The sequence below is a fragment of the Mirounga leonina genome, unplaced genomic scaffold (genome assembly GCF_011800145.1).
Source record: "Mirounga leonina isolate KUSES-001 unplaced genomic scaffold, KU_Mleo_1.0 Mir_174, whole genome shotgun sequence".
Classification (NCBI taxonomy): Eukaryota; Metazoa; Chordata; class Mammalia; order Carnivora; family Phocidae; genus Mirounga; species Mirounga leonina.
In genome coordinates this window covers 25,109,136-25,129,509 of record NW_023270451.1, presented here as the reverse complement: position 1 = coordinate 25,129,509, position 20,374 = coordinate 25,109,136, and the positions used below count along the sequence as shown (strand labels likewise).

At 37.0% G+C, this 20,374-nt stretch overlaps 1 protein-coding gene across 1 annotated transcript in view; it reads right to left on the bottom strand.

Annotated features, from left to right (window-relative positions):
• Window positions 1-13,250: 13,250 nt before the first annotated feature.
• The window catches only part of C1GALT1 (core 1 synthase, glycoprotein-N-acetylgalactosamine 3-beta-galactosyltransferase 1), a 33,361-nt gene continuing 26,237 nt past the window's right edge, over window positions 13,251-20,374 (bottom strand). The window contains exon 4 of the mRNA XM_035020612.1: window positions 13,251-18,220. Coding sequence (XP_034876503.1) covers window positions 18,029-18,220 — 192 coding nt within the window. The 3' untranslated portion in view covers window positions 13,251-18,028. The remainder of the gene's footprint in view (window positions 18,221-20,374) is intronic.

Sequence of the window (20,374 nt, the reverse complement as noted above, 5' to 3'; positions counted from 1 at the left end):
TTCCTTCCTTCCTTCCTTCCTTCCTTCCTTCCTTCCTTCCTTCCTTCCTTCCTTCTTTCTTTCTTAATACTATGAGTAGATGTCTTTGCAACTTGATCATGATTCAGAGACTGAGCAAAATGTTATAACATGATCACTTATAGTGGCAAGTAAGATCCTTGGGCCCCATTTTCTGGAGAAATAAAACTCCAGTCACATGGATGAGGGCTGAGATGGCTTAGCTTAGGGTTAAATCTTGAGAATGAAAATATAAGAAACTAGAGTGTGGTTCATTCTAATTTGCTGTTTTCCAGCATAGAGCTGATTGGTTCAAGTACACAACTTAATAATAATAGTATGATTTGGGCATTTTGAGGAATGAACCCGGAGAAAGAGCACAGGAATAAATTCAGATAGCTGGCTCTGCAGCTGCTTAGCTCTGTGACCTTTAGGACAGTGCTTTGCTTTTGGCCTCATCTGAGAGAATAATCTAATGATATGTTCCAGATGCCTCACAAAACACCAGTTCTTAGAAGGTGTCCACCTGCTGGATCTTTTGAGATCTTGCAGTTGACAATGGCTGAATACCTCCTACTATGTTCAAAGCATTATGCTTTAGACTATGGATAGGACAGGGAACAAAAGGGAGACGGCTACTCACTTCAGGAGCACACACACAACTTACTACGCAGGAAATAATTTCCAAACAAGAAATATCAGAGACAATTCTAGGGGTCATGATGAAGATACAAAGACACTCTAAATGAGAAGTCTGGAAGCAATTTTAGATAAGGAGATTGTGTCTCTCTATATATCTAGGTTATTAGGGTGTACTCTGATATGCAGAGTCAACATATTTATGAAAAGTTGTATAGCGGTGCCTGGGTGGCTCAGTTAGACATCTGCCTTCAACTCAGGTCATGATCCCAGGGTGCTGGCATCTAGCCCTGCTTCAGGCTCTGCACTCAGCGGGGAGTCTGCTTCTCCCTCTGCCCCTACCCCTGCTCATACTCTCTCTCGCTCTCTCTCAAACGAATAAATAAAAATCTTAAAAAAAAAAGAAAAGTCATATAAACTGATTACTGTGCGGATTTTCAGAGATTCTGGAAGCTACTGGCCTTCAGCAGGTCCTTTGTAATTAATATGAAAAGTGAGCCCTGTCTTCACTCCCCTCCCCAACCTCTACCATCCCTCCCCACATACCCATTACTTCCCAGTTCATGTGCAAACATGGGTTTTACAGACTTTTTCTTTAACAAAAAACTTGTAGATGTGTTTTCTTCGGGTTATTTCCTTACTTCTTATTTTCTGATATAACTAAGACCAACATTCCCATGGGGACTGTAGTAACAAGAATACAGATGTTTTCCATTCATTTGCAGCATAGTAAAGTGGAAAAAACAGGCCAGTTAGAAGGAGCTTCATCACTTTCTGGGTAGGTGATCCTGGATCCGTGCGTTTACTTCAGGGCACAGTGAATTGGGTGATTGTGCAGTAATCTAGGCCCCATTAGCAGAAATTCTGATTTGTATTCTAAATTAGTCCTGTGTGTGTTTGGAAAGGCTTTTCACTGTAATAACAAAATACTGCATAATCTAATTATCTCACATGGTATGAAGTCTCCTAATAATTGTTCTAGGGTTTTTGAGGCTCAGTGGTGTCATCAGAGCCCCGGGCTTTCTTCCTGCTTTAACTTCTCAGCATGTTAGCTTTTCATGTTAGACGGCTCACCTCATGGCCACAGGGGACTGCTGCTCCCAGTAGCACATCCTCTCACTACCATGCCCAAGGAATGGTACCAGGCAGCTCTCCTTGGGCACTTGCATCCCTTTTCAGAAGTAAAATCCTTCCCAGAAATTCCCCATTCCCGGCAGGGTCTCCTTAGATGTTTTTGGTCAGACTGTTACTGGTTGCCTCGAGCTACGGAGAGATGGGAAGTATTTGGGAAAGTGAAAGGTGAGATTGACTAGAGTGTAAAATTCAGACAACTGTGATGTATCCCTTAAGGCTAGGCACTTTGCCACCTGAACATAACTGGAGTTCTGTTGTAAAGGAAGAAGGGGATGGCTGTCAGGAGACCACCACTGGTGTCTTCCCTAGCCCCGAGGGGATTCCATGGACCACACTTTAAACAGATGGTTGCCAAACATCATCTGGGTTACATCAGAAGCATCCAAGGAGCTTTAAAAAGTGCCAGAGGCCTGGATTCCACTGATTGAGTGGGTCAGAGGTAAGGCCTGAACATCTGGATTTTTTTTTTTTAAAAGCTCATTAGGTGATTCTGGTGTGCAGCTAGGATTAAGAACTCATTGGACCAATCAGTTAATTTCTCTGAACACCAGTTGGCAGCCTATGGCTATAATATTAGGTTAACAATAGTATTTGCCACATAGGATAAGTATTAGAAATAAATGGGTAGGCATCTATAAAGTCGAAGCTCAAGCCAGCACATAATAGGTGCGCGTCGTAAGCTTTGGATCTTACTCTACCCCTCCCCATCTTCCACCAGATTGGTTTTAGAGGCAGATTCTAGTTTCCTTTTTCTTTTCTTTCTCTAAAGTATTTATTTATAACTTTATCGAGGGATAACTGATGAATATAATCATATATATTTGAAGTGTACAATGTGATGATTTGGTATACATATATACTGTAGAATGATTACCAAAGTCGAGATAATTAACACATCCCTTGCCTCACTTCACCTCATCATCATCAGAGTTAACATAGTTGTTTTCGCTCTTTTTTCCCAGGGAGAATGTCATGGAAATAATATGGCAGTTTCTCAAAAAGTTAAACTACCACATAATTTAGCATTCCCACTCCCGGGTATATATGCAAAGTAACTGAAATCACTATTTTGAAGAGGTATCTGCACACCCCTGTTCATAGAAGCATTATTTACCACAGCCAAGACATGGGAACAACCGAAGTAGACATTGACAGATGAATGGATAAAGAAAATGTGGTGTGTGTGTGTGTGTGTGTTCACACACACTATAATATATAGGAATATATATATTGAAATGTCTCTATATAGGAATATACAGAGAGAGAAGAATATATATAACATATATAGGACTATTATTCAGCCATTATAAAAAAGAACATCTTGCCACTTGCAACAACATGAATAAATCTGGAGGGCATTATGCTAAGTGAAATAAGCCAAAGCAACATGTTGAATGGTATCACTTACACGTGGAATCTTAAAAAAAAAAAAATTCTCATTTTCCCCAGAGAAACAGCACTTTTCAAAATACTGAGTAGACTTGTTATCTTGGCTACTGTACTAGTTCTCTATTGCTGTAGTAACCGATTACTACAAATTCCGTAGCTTAAAACACCAACGTATTATCTCAGTTCTGTGGGTTAGAAGTCCAGGCAGGCTAGGCTGCGTCCCATGCTCAGGGTCTCAGGCCAAATTTAGGGAGTTGCCTGGGCTGGGCTCCTATCTGGAGGCTTGGGTAAAGAACACACTTCCAAGCTCATTGAGGGGGTTGGCAAAATTCAGTCCCTTGCAGCTGTAGGACTGAGGCGCCGTTTTCTTGCTGGATGTCAGCTGGGGTTCTCTCTCTGTTCTCAGAAGCCATTCACATTTTTTCTCACGTGGTCCCCTCCATCTTCAAGGCAACAACAGTGAGGCACATTCTTCCATGCTCTCTGCCTTCCTTTTCTGCTCCAGTTGGAGAAAGCTCTCCATTTGTAGAGGCTTCTGTGATTTCATTGGGCCCCTCTGGATAATGCAGGATGATCCCTTTATTGTATGTAAACTGTGCTTTATCACAACAGAATCATGGAAGTGATACTTTGTCATAGTCACAGGTTCTGGGGATTAGGATGGGATATCTTTGGGGAGGGGAACTACTTTAGAAATTCTGCCTACCACAGCTGCCCATCTACTTCCCTGGTTCAAGCACCCTTTATCCTAAGGGCTCTCACCCATCCTTCAATCTTGCTATCAGCCAGTATTTAGCCATCTCCAGGTGAACTGTTAGTACCTGTTAGGTATTTTACTGAAGCTCGATTAGGTATAACTTATTTCCCATATTAGGCAAAAACCAGGATAGGAGTGATGTCAGCTTCACATGTCATGTATGCCCTGGGCATGGACATGGAGAATTAGGAGTCTGGCCTGACCTCGAGGGGTTGGAGGCACCAGGCAGTCACGCCTGAGAATTCCAGTTAGACACAAAGTGATAAACAAGAGGAGACAGTTCATTCCAAGGGCCAGGTGAGGGACACTGACAGTAAGCACCATGGGGGTTCAGAGCTAGTTATAAACGGAGACTACTTCAGAGCTGCAGGACCTGGGCAATCTTTCCATGACCATTCCAATCACATAGCACAGGCAGCCCCCACCTTCCCTGCCTCCTAAACTCAATTAACTTTTTTCAGAAGCCCAAATTGATTCAGAAAATGACTCCTTTGGAGCAAAGCCTACCACCTCTTAGTTACCCAGAGTATTTTTTAGGAGTCTCAGGCCAAGTATTGTTTTAGCTTGATTTTTAATCATTAGCTTGGGAAAACTTAAAAGTACTGAAAATCAAAGTGTAAAGAGTGGAGAGAGGAGGAAAGTCTGGATAGTCTTGAAAAACCAAAACAAAATAAAAAAATAAAGGCCTGAAGACAGCTGCCAGAGGTGAGCTTTCATATCCACATTTTTACTGTGGTTCCGTAGTGGACACTGTGGGGTGTGGTCCAGTCCTTCCTTCAAGTCTGAGGCACCCATGCCCCAGCTGCTGGGAGGGTTGGCAGCTGAGGGCTCTCAGCCAAGTTCCTCTCCGAATTACCTTTGGCTGATGAGAGCTACCTTGTGCAAGATCATGCCTCCTCCCTGGGCAGTCCTCATCCAGTGATGGGTAAATATTGGTATATGAAGGCCAGGCAGCCTTGCCCCAAGCAGGACAAGAATGAAGGGCCATCCCAGTTCCAGAGTTTCCCTGAGACCAGTGTAAGCCTCTGTTAGGGCCACCTTACAGTTCAATGCCTGCCTCAGCACAAAGCTGTCCCTCTACCTCCCCAGAGGCGTGAATTCCACAGCCACTTCCCGACCACTTTCCTGCATGCTCATCTCAGGCCGGCAGAAGATTCTAATTAGTCCCATCAACCTTGAGGATGTGTCTGTCTTTATGCCTGCATAGGGTGTATCTGTGTGTTCTGGTGTTTAGCTTGAGAAATAAAGAATGAGCAAATGATCTAGCAGTTTAAAATATGACCAGAAAAGAAATTTACTGGATTTTCAAATTTCATCATGAGCTTTAATTTTCCTTTCTTCAAGTCTCAATTTCATCTGCCAAGAAGAGTTATAAAAGCTAACGATAGAAAAGTGAAAAATTCAGAGAGACAGTAAGTGCATCAAATTCATTTCCTTCTCTGATGCACTAGACACGATTTGGGTGCAGTCAAGACAAGGGGTGGATTGTCAGCCATAGTTAACTATCCAGGATATGGTACTTACAAAATAATGGAACCATTTCAAAGTTCAAATTAGCAACATTTAAGAATATTCCATCATCTTTAGAAAAATGATTCAAGGAAATTATTCTCCCAAAATTCATCTCTTAGTTTTTCTGTAGGGTCTGCAGTGGGAGGTGGGAACATGGCCTTGAGAGGCAGCCCTGCTGGAAGAGCTACTCCTGAGGGTAAGAATGGGCTCTTCTGGAGAGCAGCCAGAGCCTTGACCCATGGACCTCCATTCTGCATCTTTTAGAGTATTAATTTGGCTGGAACTGACACTGATGCTGAGCTAGTATCTGAAAACTTCCCTAGAGAGAATAACAGTTATCTAAGAATAGGGTAAGGTAGAATCAGTCTGGATGTTAAGACATAGGTCAGATTCATGTATCTAAATGTCTATTTCATGCTCCAAAGTAGACAATTCTATAAACATTTTCTAGGTCATCTGATACCTTTGGTTTTTGTGGAAATTGGGATAATCTGAAAAGAGCACTTCTTAACCCAACGTTAAAGAGTGAGAGCGCAAAGTGCTCTTAAGTGTGGTGGGAAATCAAGAAGGCTATCTGTGGGTAAGAGGTGCGTGAAAGATTCTGGGTCCTGTGCTATTAATCCTGGGTAAAAATTTGGCTTCAAAAGATATTTAAAAATATAAAATGTACATTTTTAGAGAGAATCATCCGAGGTTAAAAATTATATTCTTTAGAGTGATAATAAATTGCTACATTTTAAGCAAACACTGGAAACATGAGACTATACAGTATAATTCAATGCTTCTGAAGTGAGGCTTCATATTGCCTGCATTAGAGTTATCTGGAATGACTTTGAAAATTCAGATTCCTGGGCCCCACTCCTGACCTACTTGGCCTAGGATTCTGAGCTGTAACTAGCGCACTAGGTGATTCCTGGGCACACTGAAATGTAAGAAAAACTGGCATAATAGGATGATTAGCTTTAGGGCTAGAGAAGTCTTCAAAGATAAATCTAGCCCAAACCCCTTGGACTGTGACCAAGGCACATGGATATGCTACGATATAAAACTTAATGAAAATCTGAGATCCTCTTAGTTTGAATGACCTACTCTCTGCAAATCTCTGGAAGATACAAAGATAAATGAGACATAATTCTTGCTCTCTGTGAATCTAAAATGTCGTCTAATTTTCAACTAAATATGTAATTCAACCTTTCCCCAAATCTGTTTTTATTCTTAATATCTCTTCATGTAAGATTGTCTCTTGGATGTCATTTAATATAATGCTCGTAAAATTCAACTAGTAATTTTACTTTTTGCTCTCAATTTATCTCCCTACTCTAAGATCAAGACCAGGATGGTGAACAGATGAGTTGGTGAATAGCAGTAATTCCAACCTACCCTGCTATCAGACTGAAATGTTATCAGGCATGTGGCTTTAACATACAAAATCAAAGTTAATACAGTCAAAGGGTCTGTGCTTATTCCCCAAGTGCAGTATGTCATACATTACTATCGATTTGTTGGTGTGAGGGTGTCTCAGCCTATTAACTGTTTCAGGGAGTCCTTAGAGATACAACATCAAGGTTTTTTTTTTTTTTTTTTAAGATTTTATTTATTTATTTGACAGAGAGAGAGAGACAGCGAGAGAGGAAACACAAGCAGGGGGCAGTGGGAGAGGGAGAAGCAGGCTTCCCGCTGAGCGGGGAGCCCGATGAGGGGCTCGATCCCAGGATCCTGGGATCATGACCCGAGCCGAAGGCAGCGCTTAACGACTGAGCCACCCAGGCGGCCCCAACATCAAGGTTCTAACTCCAGCAAGAAAAGCCCGGACCTGGAGGGTATTCTGTATTTTAAGACTTGACTTTAAAATTTGAGAACTTGCAGCCTTCTAAGGATATGTTTAACTTTAGAAACTCCTTTAGAGCTGAGACAGTATCTGTTCAGAAGTGCACAGGATCCAACCCTTAGCTTTTACTATCTAGATGAATACCTAGAAGTTTCTCCAAATCTGGCTTTTAATGAATTTAGGTCAGCTAGGCCTGCCGTGTGTGGGTTGCTTCTAAGACTCAATAATGCTGAAGAAATGTAAGCTACTTGGCCTAAATTTGAGTTCATGGAGCCCTCACTGAAGTATGACTGTTAAGGCATTAAACGCAAGTTTATCCTTTAAGACCATGCGGGTTTTGCTCATCCTTGATTGTCTAAAATGAAGAGATTTGCTTAGGCTGAATCCTAGTTAGTACAATGTGGGTATTATACACATCACAGGAATCAGAGTAGGCTCCTCTCTCATTTGGTTCTCTGAGGGGAATCGTTGGCTGACCTCTCTGTGTAACTTCTTCACTTCACTAGGAGGCCAGTCAGCAGGTCAGTGGGGTGCTTGGGTTGATGGTTACACAGACTTTGGGATAGCACAGATTTTATGGTTTCTATAAGGTGAGACACAGGTTCATTTGTCCTATTCAAAAGACTACCAAGAAGTGTGATGTTCCTACCAAAGACGGTATTAAAAAATAAATAAGAAAATGTAACTGAATACCAAAAGAAGGGACTGATAGAAATAGACCCATGGTGGTGGTGGTGGTGGTCCAGATAATGGGGGTAGCAGACATATACTCCATAACATCTATACTTAATATGTTTAAGGATGTAAAAAAATAAGACTGAGAACATTTGCAGAGACCTGGATTATTAATTATAGTTAATTATACAATATAAACAAATGGAAATTCTAGAACTGAAATATTTGATAAATGAAACCAAGAACTCAATAGATGGGCTTAATAGTGAGCCAATACTACCAACAAAACTTATTAGAGAAGTCACTGGGAGACCTCTCTCAAATTCTAATCTCATAAAAAGCTTAATCTCCAAAAGGCAACTTTCTTTGCCCTGGACAGTGCACCTGGCAGGGCTTTATTTCCGTGAACAGGCATCTGTTGTCTGAGTTTTGCTCTTTAAGCCCTTCATTGCCCATTTTGCTTTGACATATTTGAAGACTGTCGTTGGCTCTGTTACATTAAGTTAGAGGAGTGTTCCCTAAACATTCAGTTCCCCGGGGGCAAGACTGTATCTTTTCCTCTCTGCAACCCTAGGGCCAGCAAACTACCTGGGGGTAAAAATAGTCACTCCTCTGAATCCAAGAATTGGACTTGAAGAGTAGAAGGAAAATGAAGGAAGGGCTACTGAGAGACTTGGAAAAAACAAGACCTAGGCAAAGGGCTGAACTACACACCACTTGGAAGCTGCTTTTCCTCTCAAGGCAGAAGCCTAGCTCAAGCTTCCCTCTCCTGGCCAGTCCTCCCTTCACAGTGATAGAGAGCGTGATCCTCCTCTCATTATGGAAAGGTATTGATTTTTCTGTTAGAATCATAAAAAGTGGGAAGTCTGCCAAAGTCCTGACTGGTGGTATGGAGCAGGGGGCTGATCTGTTCCCATTTCTCTTAATGGTAACCCTTCGCCCATCTTACATGTTTAGCAGAGAGCTAAATTTTATTCAGTGGGAAGGACACTGTGGGATCACAATACATAAGTGAAGTAAAATTACTCTTTAATTACTCAAGACTCAAGACTAAAATACTGAAGCAAAAAAAGTGGTGAATCAAATTACTGACCTTTCCTGTGTGCAATCCATTAAGTGGAAAACGGGGTCACTCAAATACTTGTGTTGCCTCAAGGTACAGCTCCCAGTACCAACTGCTGAACTAAATGAAAAGTGAGGTCCCTGAAGAAGGAGTTTTGTTCCCTGTTTTGTTAACAAGGGAGGGCAAGTATTCCTAGAAGATAGCTCTGAAGTGTCAAGAACAGTGAAGATTTAATTTAACTGCATGTGCGCTTGGCTCTAGAAGCCCCATTGTTACTTGTCAGATTGTTTCTGTCATTATTTCTCATATGAAAAAGGGTGTGCACTGACTGGTTTAGAATTAGGGTAGGAAGAGATTTGACGTCTGTAGTACCACACTCTGAGATCCTGGGTGTGATTTTGATATATTTAATAAGTCAATGAAATAAATCAAATGTTTGCTGACCTTTTGTGTACAAAGCGTGGGTGGAATCTTAGGAAAAATTACCTGTGGGAGAGGTGAAAGAAGTAAACAAGACAACTCCTAATTTTAACATGATATGTCAGGGAGTGAGGCTAATATTTAATTCTTAGGTGTAAGAATAACAACTTAGGGAGGAAACCACTACCATCCTGTCACATAAGGTGGAGTCTGGAGAAAAACGGGTGTCAAAGGAAACCAACCTACTTTAACTTCTTTAAAAAAATAATCTCACTGACGTAAATAACTATGCTTTTGGGTAAAGTGCCTGCTTCACATTTTCATATCTATTTCTCTTGTTTCATTTATTTCAGTTTTAGTAGTAACAGGAAGTTTGGGTAATTTTACATCAAAAGTTTTAGATGCAAAGAGGAAAAAAGAAAACCCTTTTAAAGACACCCTGACAAAGTGAGTTTTAAGTAATGCTAGGCAGTAATCTAGAGTTACCAAAGAGTAAATTTAGAAAATACACTGTAAGTTTAGAATTTGTAATGACTACTGAATTAGTAAGACAAATTTCTACTATTTAATATACAGCAAAAATTCTATTAATATTCTTTAATGAGCACTATTTTACATTATTATGAGGTAAGTGAATAGCCCTAAATAAAGTCATTGGTGATCTTAAATTAAAATTATGTGCACCCAGTTTTTTGTCTTTCTACCCTCTAAGTCAGTATATTATAAAGAAGACTGGATCTTGACGTATTTTCAAACTTCAGACTCAGGTTCAATCTCACCACTGTTCTGCTTCACTTGTTCTGAGTCATTCGACTTCTGAACACCAGTTTTCCATTTGGTAAATCTGAGGATTTAGCAGTCTAAGAGGGTCTAAAGACAATAAAACATAAAATGAAGGTGTAACCTGGTAAAGGTTGAAACTTTCAGATGAGAAAAAAACACCAAATAGCATGATTACTTTAGGATCTCAGAAATAGCTAGCTACATGTCTAATTTAGGATCATTAAGAAAATATAGGTGATTCAATTATTTCCCTTTTTTTTCTGCTTTTGTAACCAGGCAAATAGGTCTGTAAAAATTATTTTAAAAAATGTTTTTAAAAGATTTATTTATGGGGCGCCTGGGTGGCTCAGTTGTTAAGCGTCTGCCTTTGGCTCAGGTCATGATACCAGGGTCCTGGGATCCAGCCCCGCATTGGGCTCCTTGCTCAGCGGGGAGCCTGCTTCTCCCTCTCCCACTCCCCCTGCTTGTGTTCTCTCTCTCGCTGTGTCTAACTCTGTCAAATAAATAAATAAATAAAATCTTAAATAAAAGATTTATTTGAGAGAGAGCGTGTGCGCACATGCATGCGCACACACATAAGCAGGGGGGGAGGGGCCAAGGGAGAGGGTGAGAATCTCAAGCAGACTCCCAGCTGAGCGGGTAGCTAAGGTGGGACTTGATCCCACAACCCAGAGATCATAACCTGAGCCCAAACCAAGAGTCAGAGGCTTAACTGAGCCACCCAGGTGCCCCTGTAAAAATTACTTTTTATAAACAATAAATCATTTTTATGTCTTACTAGTCTAAGCACATAGTTACCTTCACCTCAGAGAATAAAATCACTTTTTTTGAATAAAATTACTTATTATATACACCTAATTAGCATGAAAAATTAAGGTTTAGTATTTTGATTAAAGAAAAATCCAAGTATTAAGATAACCATACCATACCTTACTATTCCTGTATCTCTGACACACACAGCACTGAACAGGGCAAATACATGGAAGATAGCCTTGTATAGAACTAAAGGTAAGAGTGGATCATTATTCTTTTTCAAACTACTTTCTGGATTTTATCACCAACTTTCTACAGTCTAACAACAAAATGAAGAGAAAGTGAAATTCAACCTAAATGCTACCAGGAGTATAATTCTGGTAGTCTAGAAATAGAAAGAGGAAAGACAATGTGGTTTAGAGTTCTATGAAAAAAGATTTGAAGCTGACAAAAGTCAAAACTTCATGACTTGTTAAGACTAAGACATTGCTACTCAAATTAGTTTTAAGATGGCATATCACCTAGCTGTTCTACAAATGAGGAAGTACTGTTAATCTGTCACTAGACATTCATTAGAAAACCCAAATAGCTGAAGTCCTAGGACTGAATTTCATAAAAAAAGACAATGAATATTTCATTATTGGGAGAAAAGTGGTTGTATTCTAGTGCACTATACAGAGGCAATATACAATACAGAAAGGGTAGAAATGCCCTGCACAAATTTTCAGTCCCGGAAAAAAAAGAGCTATCAGTAACAGAATGAGGAGCACTACTAAACACCTGGTGGTTCTTTAGGCAGAAGAAATGATGCAACACAAAGATAGTTTTAAGAACTAAAATAGTTAAAGTTCTAGATAGCAATACTAAATTCAATAATGAGTAACAAACTCATGGCAAAACAGTTTACTTCCATGTCTTACTAATTCTGATAGATTTATCTGGAGAATGTCGATGTTGCCGAACTTTGGTTGTTAAATGTTCATTCAGTCTTAAACACTATAGGAATTTCTATTTGGATAATCTGAAGTAAAATATGTTTGAGGTAGAGTCCCTCCCTTTAGTAAGAAGATAAATTAAGCAATAATTCTGTATTCTTTCCAGGATTATACCTTTGGAAAACTTAAAATAGGTAATAGTAAATATGTATGTATTTAGGTAAATCAGTTTCCTCTCAAATGACTTCTCAATTAGCAGTACAACTATAAAAACATAGGGTTATCTGAATAAATTAAATTGTACAACTCCACTACTAAAACAATATAAAGTGGCATTCATTTCCTCAACTTTTCTAAAGCTGGTGAATCCAAATGACAGTGTGTATATATATACACATATACACACATACATGTACATATGCACTAATAAGGAACATATTGGGTGGCATGTTACTGAAAATTGAGGCAGACAGGCTAGACTCAAGGACCTTATGAACATCTGCAATCATCTGCTTAAGGAAGAGGTAGGTCAATTTTTATTTCTATCTTAAAAGTACCAGACTGATCTAGTATCAATAGATAGACCTGAGCTCTGGATGAAATATACCTAAAACCACAAAGTTTTTGGCCCATAAAATGCATTTCACTGAGTCTTTACATATGCCCAGAGCATAATTAAGCAAAGGTGGAAAGTTATTATTATTTTTTTTACACAGTAGGGGCAAAGAGCCTCATAAATATAAATAACTTTTGAAGTATATAAAATGTCTGTCATCAGGTCTCAGTTCAAATACTACCTCCTTAGAGATCTTCCTTGACACCCTACCCAGAAAACTGTTCTACTGAATGAATCATTGTTTTCTTTTCCTAACACCATTCTCTGAAATATCTTGTTCATTCATCTATTAACTTGTTTATTGTCTAGCTATAGAGTTAAGGCTCTGTGAAAACAGAAATCCTATAGGTATTGCTCACCACTGTATTTCTAGTAGATGCTAGGCATTATTTGAATATTATTTGAATAATCAGTTGAATAAATGAATTCCAGTGTATATGATATATCAAAATATACCAAGAGATAGAAAAGCATCCCCCACCATGTACACATACACACACTTACCTGGATGACATAGTGTTTCTAATTTTTTTAAGGTTATTATTCTAAATCAGAGGTGGAATATTTTGCTGCTTTAAAGACAAATGATATATATTGCAGTAAAAATTACTTAAGTCTATTCAAATTGAGTAACTTTGATGGGAAAATACTTTAAATTAATATTTTTGGTAAAATAACCCCAAAACTACCCCTTAGTGTCTCCCATAACTCTTATATCAGTTAAAAATAATCAGATAAAACAGCTTTAAACATGGTAATTTATTTTATGCAGTTGTTTAAATCCATTGTTTAAAAATGTTCAAAAGGCACTTTAAAAAACATATTTAAAAATACATCTTTTCTGATTTATTGGTGGATCACTTAAAATAAGCAAGTCACCACACATTTTTAAACCATTCATAACACTACTACCTTACATAACTTTTAAATTCCAAAACACAAATATTCACTGTGTAATGTAACACACTGCTTAGCAGTAAGATTAGTTTCCCTCTAATAAATACTGTATATGGAATATTAATTGGTAGGGCTCTGCAAAGTTATTTAAACTGAACTGATATAAACTAAAAACTAGAGGTAAAAGGAGTTGAGACAGAGCACTATTCACTTCTGAAACTAGTTTTAGAGTTGGTTTCTCTAGACAGAATTTGTAAAGTTTTTAAAATCTGTATTAAAACTTCTATTTCAACTCCAATATATAAACGTAGTCATATTCTTAAATCAATAGAGGTTATATTTAGCATAAAATAAACCACAGGTTGTTCCCCAGATTGCTTAAGAATGTTTCTGTCAGCCCTACAATAAAGTAGAGAAATGAGGCAAATGAGTTTTTTTGGTTTGTTTTTGAGAAAAGGGTGTAGAGGAAATGGAATCCAAATAACTTTAGTTCATTTAGTAATCATTTATCTAGAATTAGTTTAAAACTGTAGACTTTTAAGTAGGGCAAATATCCTTAGAGCCAGCAGGCATTATTCTTAGACTTTTTATTTCCAATCTCCTAGGGAAATCTAAAGTTAATAGGTATAAAATTATTAGTAAGTGATACAAATTCTAATCACTAATTACAGCCAAATTAACCTTGCAAAAGCAGCATTAGGGGTAGTTAGGAAATGGAAATTAGTTGTAAAGAAAATAAAGGGCAACAAATACAAAGAAGAAGAAATTGTCAAAGACAGAATACTCTAATGAACTGAATCAAATGAAGAACAAAAGGATAGACTTGATCTAATCAATAAAGTGAGGCATTTTTTTTCAAGTCTCAATCTGGAAATACTATAGTTCGATAGGCTCAAGGAAGTGAAAAATTCATACTCAAGAAACAATTATGAAAATAATCAGTTAACAAATTTAATGCTCAAATGCAATTACCGTATTTCAAAAAATACTAAAAACTGGCCAGTAATTTATTTTGAATTCTTACAGTAACAAAAATTCCTCTGAAATTTAAGATATTTAAAAACAAATAATTGAACTCTGGGACAAAAATCTGCTTTGTATCATCTATGAACTTCTCACTTGAAATATAAGTTTACTGTTACTGGGAAACATAAAGATAGCAAAAGCCTTATGTTTTGAGACCACACTAAAATAATTTATCCAAATGACAAAGATCTTAATTTAAAAGATGGTAAGTTACCATCATGAAATCTGCTTGTATGTTCTCTACTGAATACTTGGATAATTTTTTGCTGTATTAGGACAGTCAACTGACTCTTGAAAGTGATGAAATTTTGATCATATTGAATTAGCAGAAAAACATTCTGCATATTATAAAGCAGTATTTTGCTACCTCCATTTAAAGTTTTTTACTAACAATTGGAAAGTTTTTTTTACTAACAAGTGAGGACACTCATTTAGGTATGCTTTTAAAGAATTACGTACAGTACTTAAACTCTTCCTGCCCCAATTGTTAAATTACTAAACTTGGAGAATTACATATGTTACTGTGGGCCCTGGTATTAGTCAATCTGAAAAAGCTAAAGAATTTTGTCAAAAAATGAATGATCCACGGACCCTTTAAGTTATCTTTAAAGTCTCTCACATTTAATATGGTGTGATCTTGGGAGGACACAGATTTAAAACATCCTTCATCTAAATCTTTGAAAGATACCCTACTTGTGGGGCAATAAATCTTTAGCACATTCCAACAATCAATTTGCATCAGATTGGTTCCCAAACTAGAATGAATAGGACTCACCTGGAGGGCTTGTTTAAAAGACAGCTGCTAGCCTCTACCCCTGGAGCTTCTGACTCAGAAGGTCTGGGGTGGGGCCCAGGAGAGGTTGCATTTGCAAGTTCCCAGATGATGCAAATACTACTAGTTGGGAACAACACTTTGAGAACCACTGACCAAAGGAATCTGGTAAGAATGCATACTAATGGGCCTCATGCTAGAATCAGAATTTCTGGGACTGGAGTCTTGAAATCTGCATTTTAACAAGTTCCCAGGGAAGAGTAGAAGAACCACAATTTGAGAGTCACTATGACAATCTGGCTGGTTAATTTGTCTATTACTGGCTGATGTATGAGATCACACATGTTAATAAGTAAAAATGGAAAGAAATAGTGCTAAATGACTAACCTCAAGGCTGACATGGTACAAAGAATACACAGGCTTTCAGCATAAATCCTGGCTCTGTTACTTACTTGCTCTGTGACAGTGGAAAAATTACTTTAATTCTTTGAGCCTCAGTTTTCTCATCTACGATACAGGAAGAACACCCAATTTGTGAAGATTAACACTAATGTACACAGAATATCTAAAGCACACTACGTGGCACACAGTAGGCATTAGATAAAAACTAGCTATTACTTATTATAAGAAATGTATGAAATAAGTCCTTCAATATCTAATTTGATTAAAGCAGATTTTTTTCATTCATTTAGAACAAATATTTACACTCTAAGGTAACAGAATAATAAAACCTTATACTTATTGCTCCATAGTCTGGGCCAGACAAGTATTCTAAAAGTTGTACATATATTCACTCATTTAATCCTCATAAAAATCCTGTGAGGTAGATAGTATTACTGTCCCTTAAGATGAGAAAATTGAGGCACAGAGAGAGATTAAGTAAATTGCTCAAGGTTACAAAACTAGTAAGTGATAGATCAAGAATTTAAACCCAGGCAGTCTGACTCCAGACCCCAGGATTCATCACAATGTTAACTTCCTATGAGTAAATTTTAAGGTTTTTATAGAAAGTAGTATACATGGACTGTAAAATTCATATCCACACCAAGGTGAAGAGTTGTTCAAAGAATAGAATGAATGCCTTGAAATTCTGGCAGGTGATAGTGTCATGAAAACAACAAAAGACAATTTAAGGTAAAAACTGGTGTGACTTTTCACTGTGTGGACAGAGTAATCCATAATTACCACTAATTGTCACCAAGATGAACATCCTTTCAATATACCACCCAAAGAGATGACGATTTTGACATGTTTTGGCACAATAAATATAAACTCTTTAGCTAAGCAGCAGATTCAATGGCATGACAACCATGTAAAATTAGCATAATGATAAACATAAACAATGTAAATCATTTGTAACATTTAAGATAATCTTACAGAAAGTCTGCAAAATATTCTTGTATGATATACTCAGATAATATTGCTAAAGAAAACAAAACTTAAAATTTTCTTTCCTTCCAGAAATTCTTTAAATAGAAAGTCACTAAAATTAGAATGAAATATTTATGAATATATTTTTGATGACAGTGTTGAATTGGGTATTCTGCTGTTAGAATTATCCACTGGCAAAACCAAACACCAAAAAAAACCCCAAACAAACAAACAAAAAACCACCCCAAATAATAAGTCAGCATCAAAATTCAGGCAGTTATGCATGAATTAAGTATTTGGTCTTTTAATATCTGGCATATTTCAGTTTCCTTAAGCACTCTGTTTTTCTAATGTTTTTAGTCAACTCTCGTCAAAATTGTACATTCAAATTATTTTGCCAGTGTAACTAATAGCCACCTCAGAGCCTAAAAATGAATGTCTAAACTTTGCTTTAAATAAGTTATTAAAGGCACAAACAAATTCTCATCTCTCAACAGGATGATAACAAACGGAACTATAATTATGTAGTTGGAAAGAGTTTTAAATAATCAATTTAAAATGTCACTTAGTAATTCCTGAGAGTGGAACTGATCTAAGAAAAGCATCCCCAAATAGCATTAAATTTACTATTTATTAATTACCCACAATTAACAATGGGTAAATTTGGGAACAAAATATTTTAAAATGCATGTTTATAGAATGCTATTAATACTTTGAGTAAATAAATATTAATAATTAAAATTGTATTCAAAATAAACATATTTAGAAGAGAGACAACGGGGACTCAGTAAAACATTAACTACTAATTAGAACCAAGTATATAATACAGTCAAGGACCATATAATTTCAAAATGTGGTTTTATTAATGCACTTTAGGATAAGTGCCATTCTTATTTTACCTTGTCTGGAAGAAATACTGCCAATTACAGTCACAGGAAATTTTCATTAGACAAAACCTGCATGTATGAGTGTGTGTGGGGAGGGTTTTGTTCATTTATATCATACTGCTCATGTCTTGAGTTTATAAATAACATTAAGCAACACTGTTTCCTTCTAAAATTTTCTTTAAGGCAGATCTATTTAGCATCATCTGTGTTATTAATATGTGCAGTGTAGTTTTAGAAAATTTAAATGTTCTAGTTTCTCAGTGAAAATAATACATGTGGTCAAGAAGAGAAAACAAAAATCTTGTTTCTAGTCCCTCTGCCTGGCCACATTTTAAAAACACAAGTTTTTCAGATATATTTATATATTACTGTATCAAAACACATTTTAACAGACTTCACAGCTCACTTAAAGCTTCAGTTTACAGTCATTCATATGAAAGATTTCTAATATGGAATGTTCACTTAGAAAGAATTCCTCACTGGGATTCCAGTGTTCTGTATCAGAAATGTAGAAGTTCTTCAGTGCAATGCTAGACATTTTACCTCTTCATTTATGTTTTTCTTTCAAGAGTTCTCATTTTACTTTTGGGTCTTCATTTTTGTATGCTCGACTTATTTCTTTTAGTATATTCTCAGGTAAGGCAGGTTGATATCTGTATAAATAACCATATGGACGAAGATGATAAACGAGGTATTCTAACTCATACATAGTTGTAGGATCAACATAGTGAAAAGAAACTGCAAGATCAGAACAGCAACCAGGACCCTAAAAAAGTAGCAGAAACAGGCATTATTAAGAAACAGTACATAATTAACACACAATATTCACATACTGATAAAGGAAACATTAATTTTAACAGAATCCAAGCATTAAAGTTGGCAAGGTAAAGCAGAGGCACCTTATTTATTAGACCTGTGGAAGAAACCAAGAGTTTTTAGAGTTCTTAATGATTTAAAACTAAACATGAAAACCACTAAAATATATCGACCTGAAATAATATTCTTTCATATTCTATAGTGTTTTCACTGAAAAAAATCTTGAGACTTCCTCAAATGAAAGGGGCAGCTATACAAAGGATGAAGCTCTATTTCCAAGTTTTGCTTTCAAACTTCACATGTTCTCACCCTAACTTTTTGCGTGGCTCAACCTCACAAAGACACCTTTGGAGCATTCAATGACTACAAAACCCTTGCCCATTATGTGTCTGAAACTAATACTTCATCTGCACATCAACCCAAACAGTACAATATTTAAGAGAGGAAGTACTGAGTCAAATCTAAGTTTGAATTCAAAGTTTGTCTACTAGGGTCAAATTCTGCCTACTAGTGTATGACCTTGGGCAAGTTACTTAATCTCTATAAGCTTCAATTTCCCCATCTGCAAAAGATGGTTACTTAAAGGAGATAATGTATATAAAATGCTTGGAATCAGCTTGGCCTATAGTAAATTCTCAATAAATGTTGACATTATTGACAAAATAATCACATTTAGGTGGTCCTCAGTAAGTAGGTCAAAGTTAAACATTTGTCCAGATATAGATTCCTAACAGAGTTGGTATGAGAACAGGTCTAAAAAAGACAAAAACAAGATAATAAAAAAAATACAACATAAAAAAAGGCAAGAACATAACAAAAACAAAACAAAAAACAAAACTGGCCCCAGAATTAAACAGTTGTAAGATTATTTTGGTATCTAGGGGCTCCTGGGTGGCTCAGTTGGTTAAGCGACTGCCTTCGGCTCAGGTCATGATCCTGGAGTCCCCGGATCGAGTCCCGCGTCAGACTCCCTGCTCGGTGGGGAGTCTGCTTTGTCCTCTGACCCTATCCCCTCTCATGTGTTCTCTCTCTCATTCTCTCTCTGTCAAATAAATAAATAAAATCTTAAAAAAAAAAAAAAAGATTATTTTGGTATCTAGAAAATGTTTCACCCAGGTGATTCCAACAAAACTTCAGACTCTATCTAGTGTCTTTGCAAGGACCTAAGAAGAAAGATATTCTGGCAAGTTCCCAGAGAAGATTCATACTGAACATTTAATAATTCATGTCTGGAAGTAGGTAGCTTACGATGCAGTATAAATTATCAGGGAATTGTCCACTGTATTTTCTCTGGCTTTCTCTCTGAACTTTCCTTTGAAACAAACACCGGATATGTGGAGTTTCTGGACAACCACGTAGGCACTAGAATATTATTTGGTGCCTACTTCTTAACGCCGTTAGGCAATGTAAGGATAGGAACAAATCTGAAAAGTAAAATGATAAGTCAACTTGTGATCATCAAACCAGCTCTGTCCAATAGATATACGTGAGCCACATGATGCAGTTCAAAATCTAGAAGCCAGATTTAAAAAGAAAAAAAAAGGAATTAATTTGAATATATTTCAAATGAATAAATCCTATTATTCTTTTTCAATATGCAATCAATATCTTAAAAATTATTAATGAAATCATTCTTTTTATTTGTGCTAGGTTCTTGAAATCAGGAATGAATTTTATACTGACAGCACATCTTAATTTGGTCTAGCCACATTTCAAGTACGCAACAGTCACACCTGGCTACTGGCTACTATACTGGCCAGTACATATTAAACTAAAAAGACTAGACCAATAGCAGTGAATTTTAAATTGCTGATCCTCTCTGAAAGCAACTTTATATGACCCTGAAACACTATAATAATATTTTTGGTAAGATTTACTGCATTATGTTTCATTCTATTGCATTACTGTTTTTTTTACTAGATGACGAGGATACTGTTACTACGATTTATAAGCAATAAAAACACAATAAAAGAAAACAGCTATAACTATTAGAAACAAAACAGTTCTTTGCATATAATAATGGCTACTACCTAAACTCAAGAGAGTCAAGTAAAAAATCATCAGATATAGAGAATCCAGGAACAGAGCCAGATTTTAAAGATGC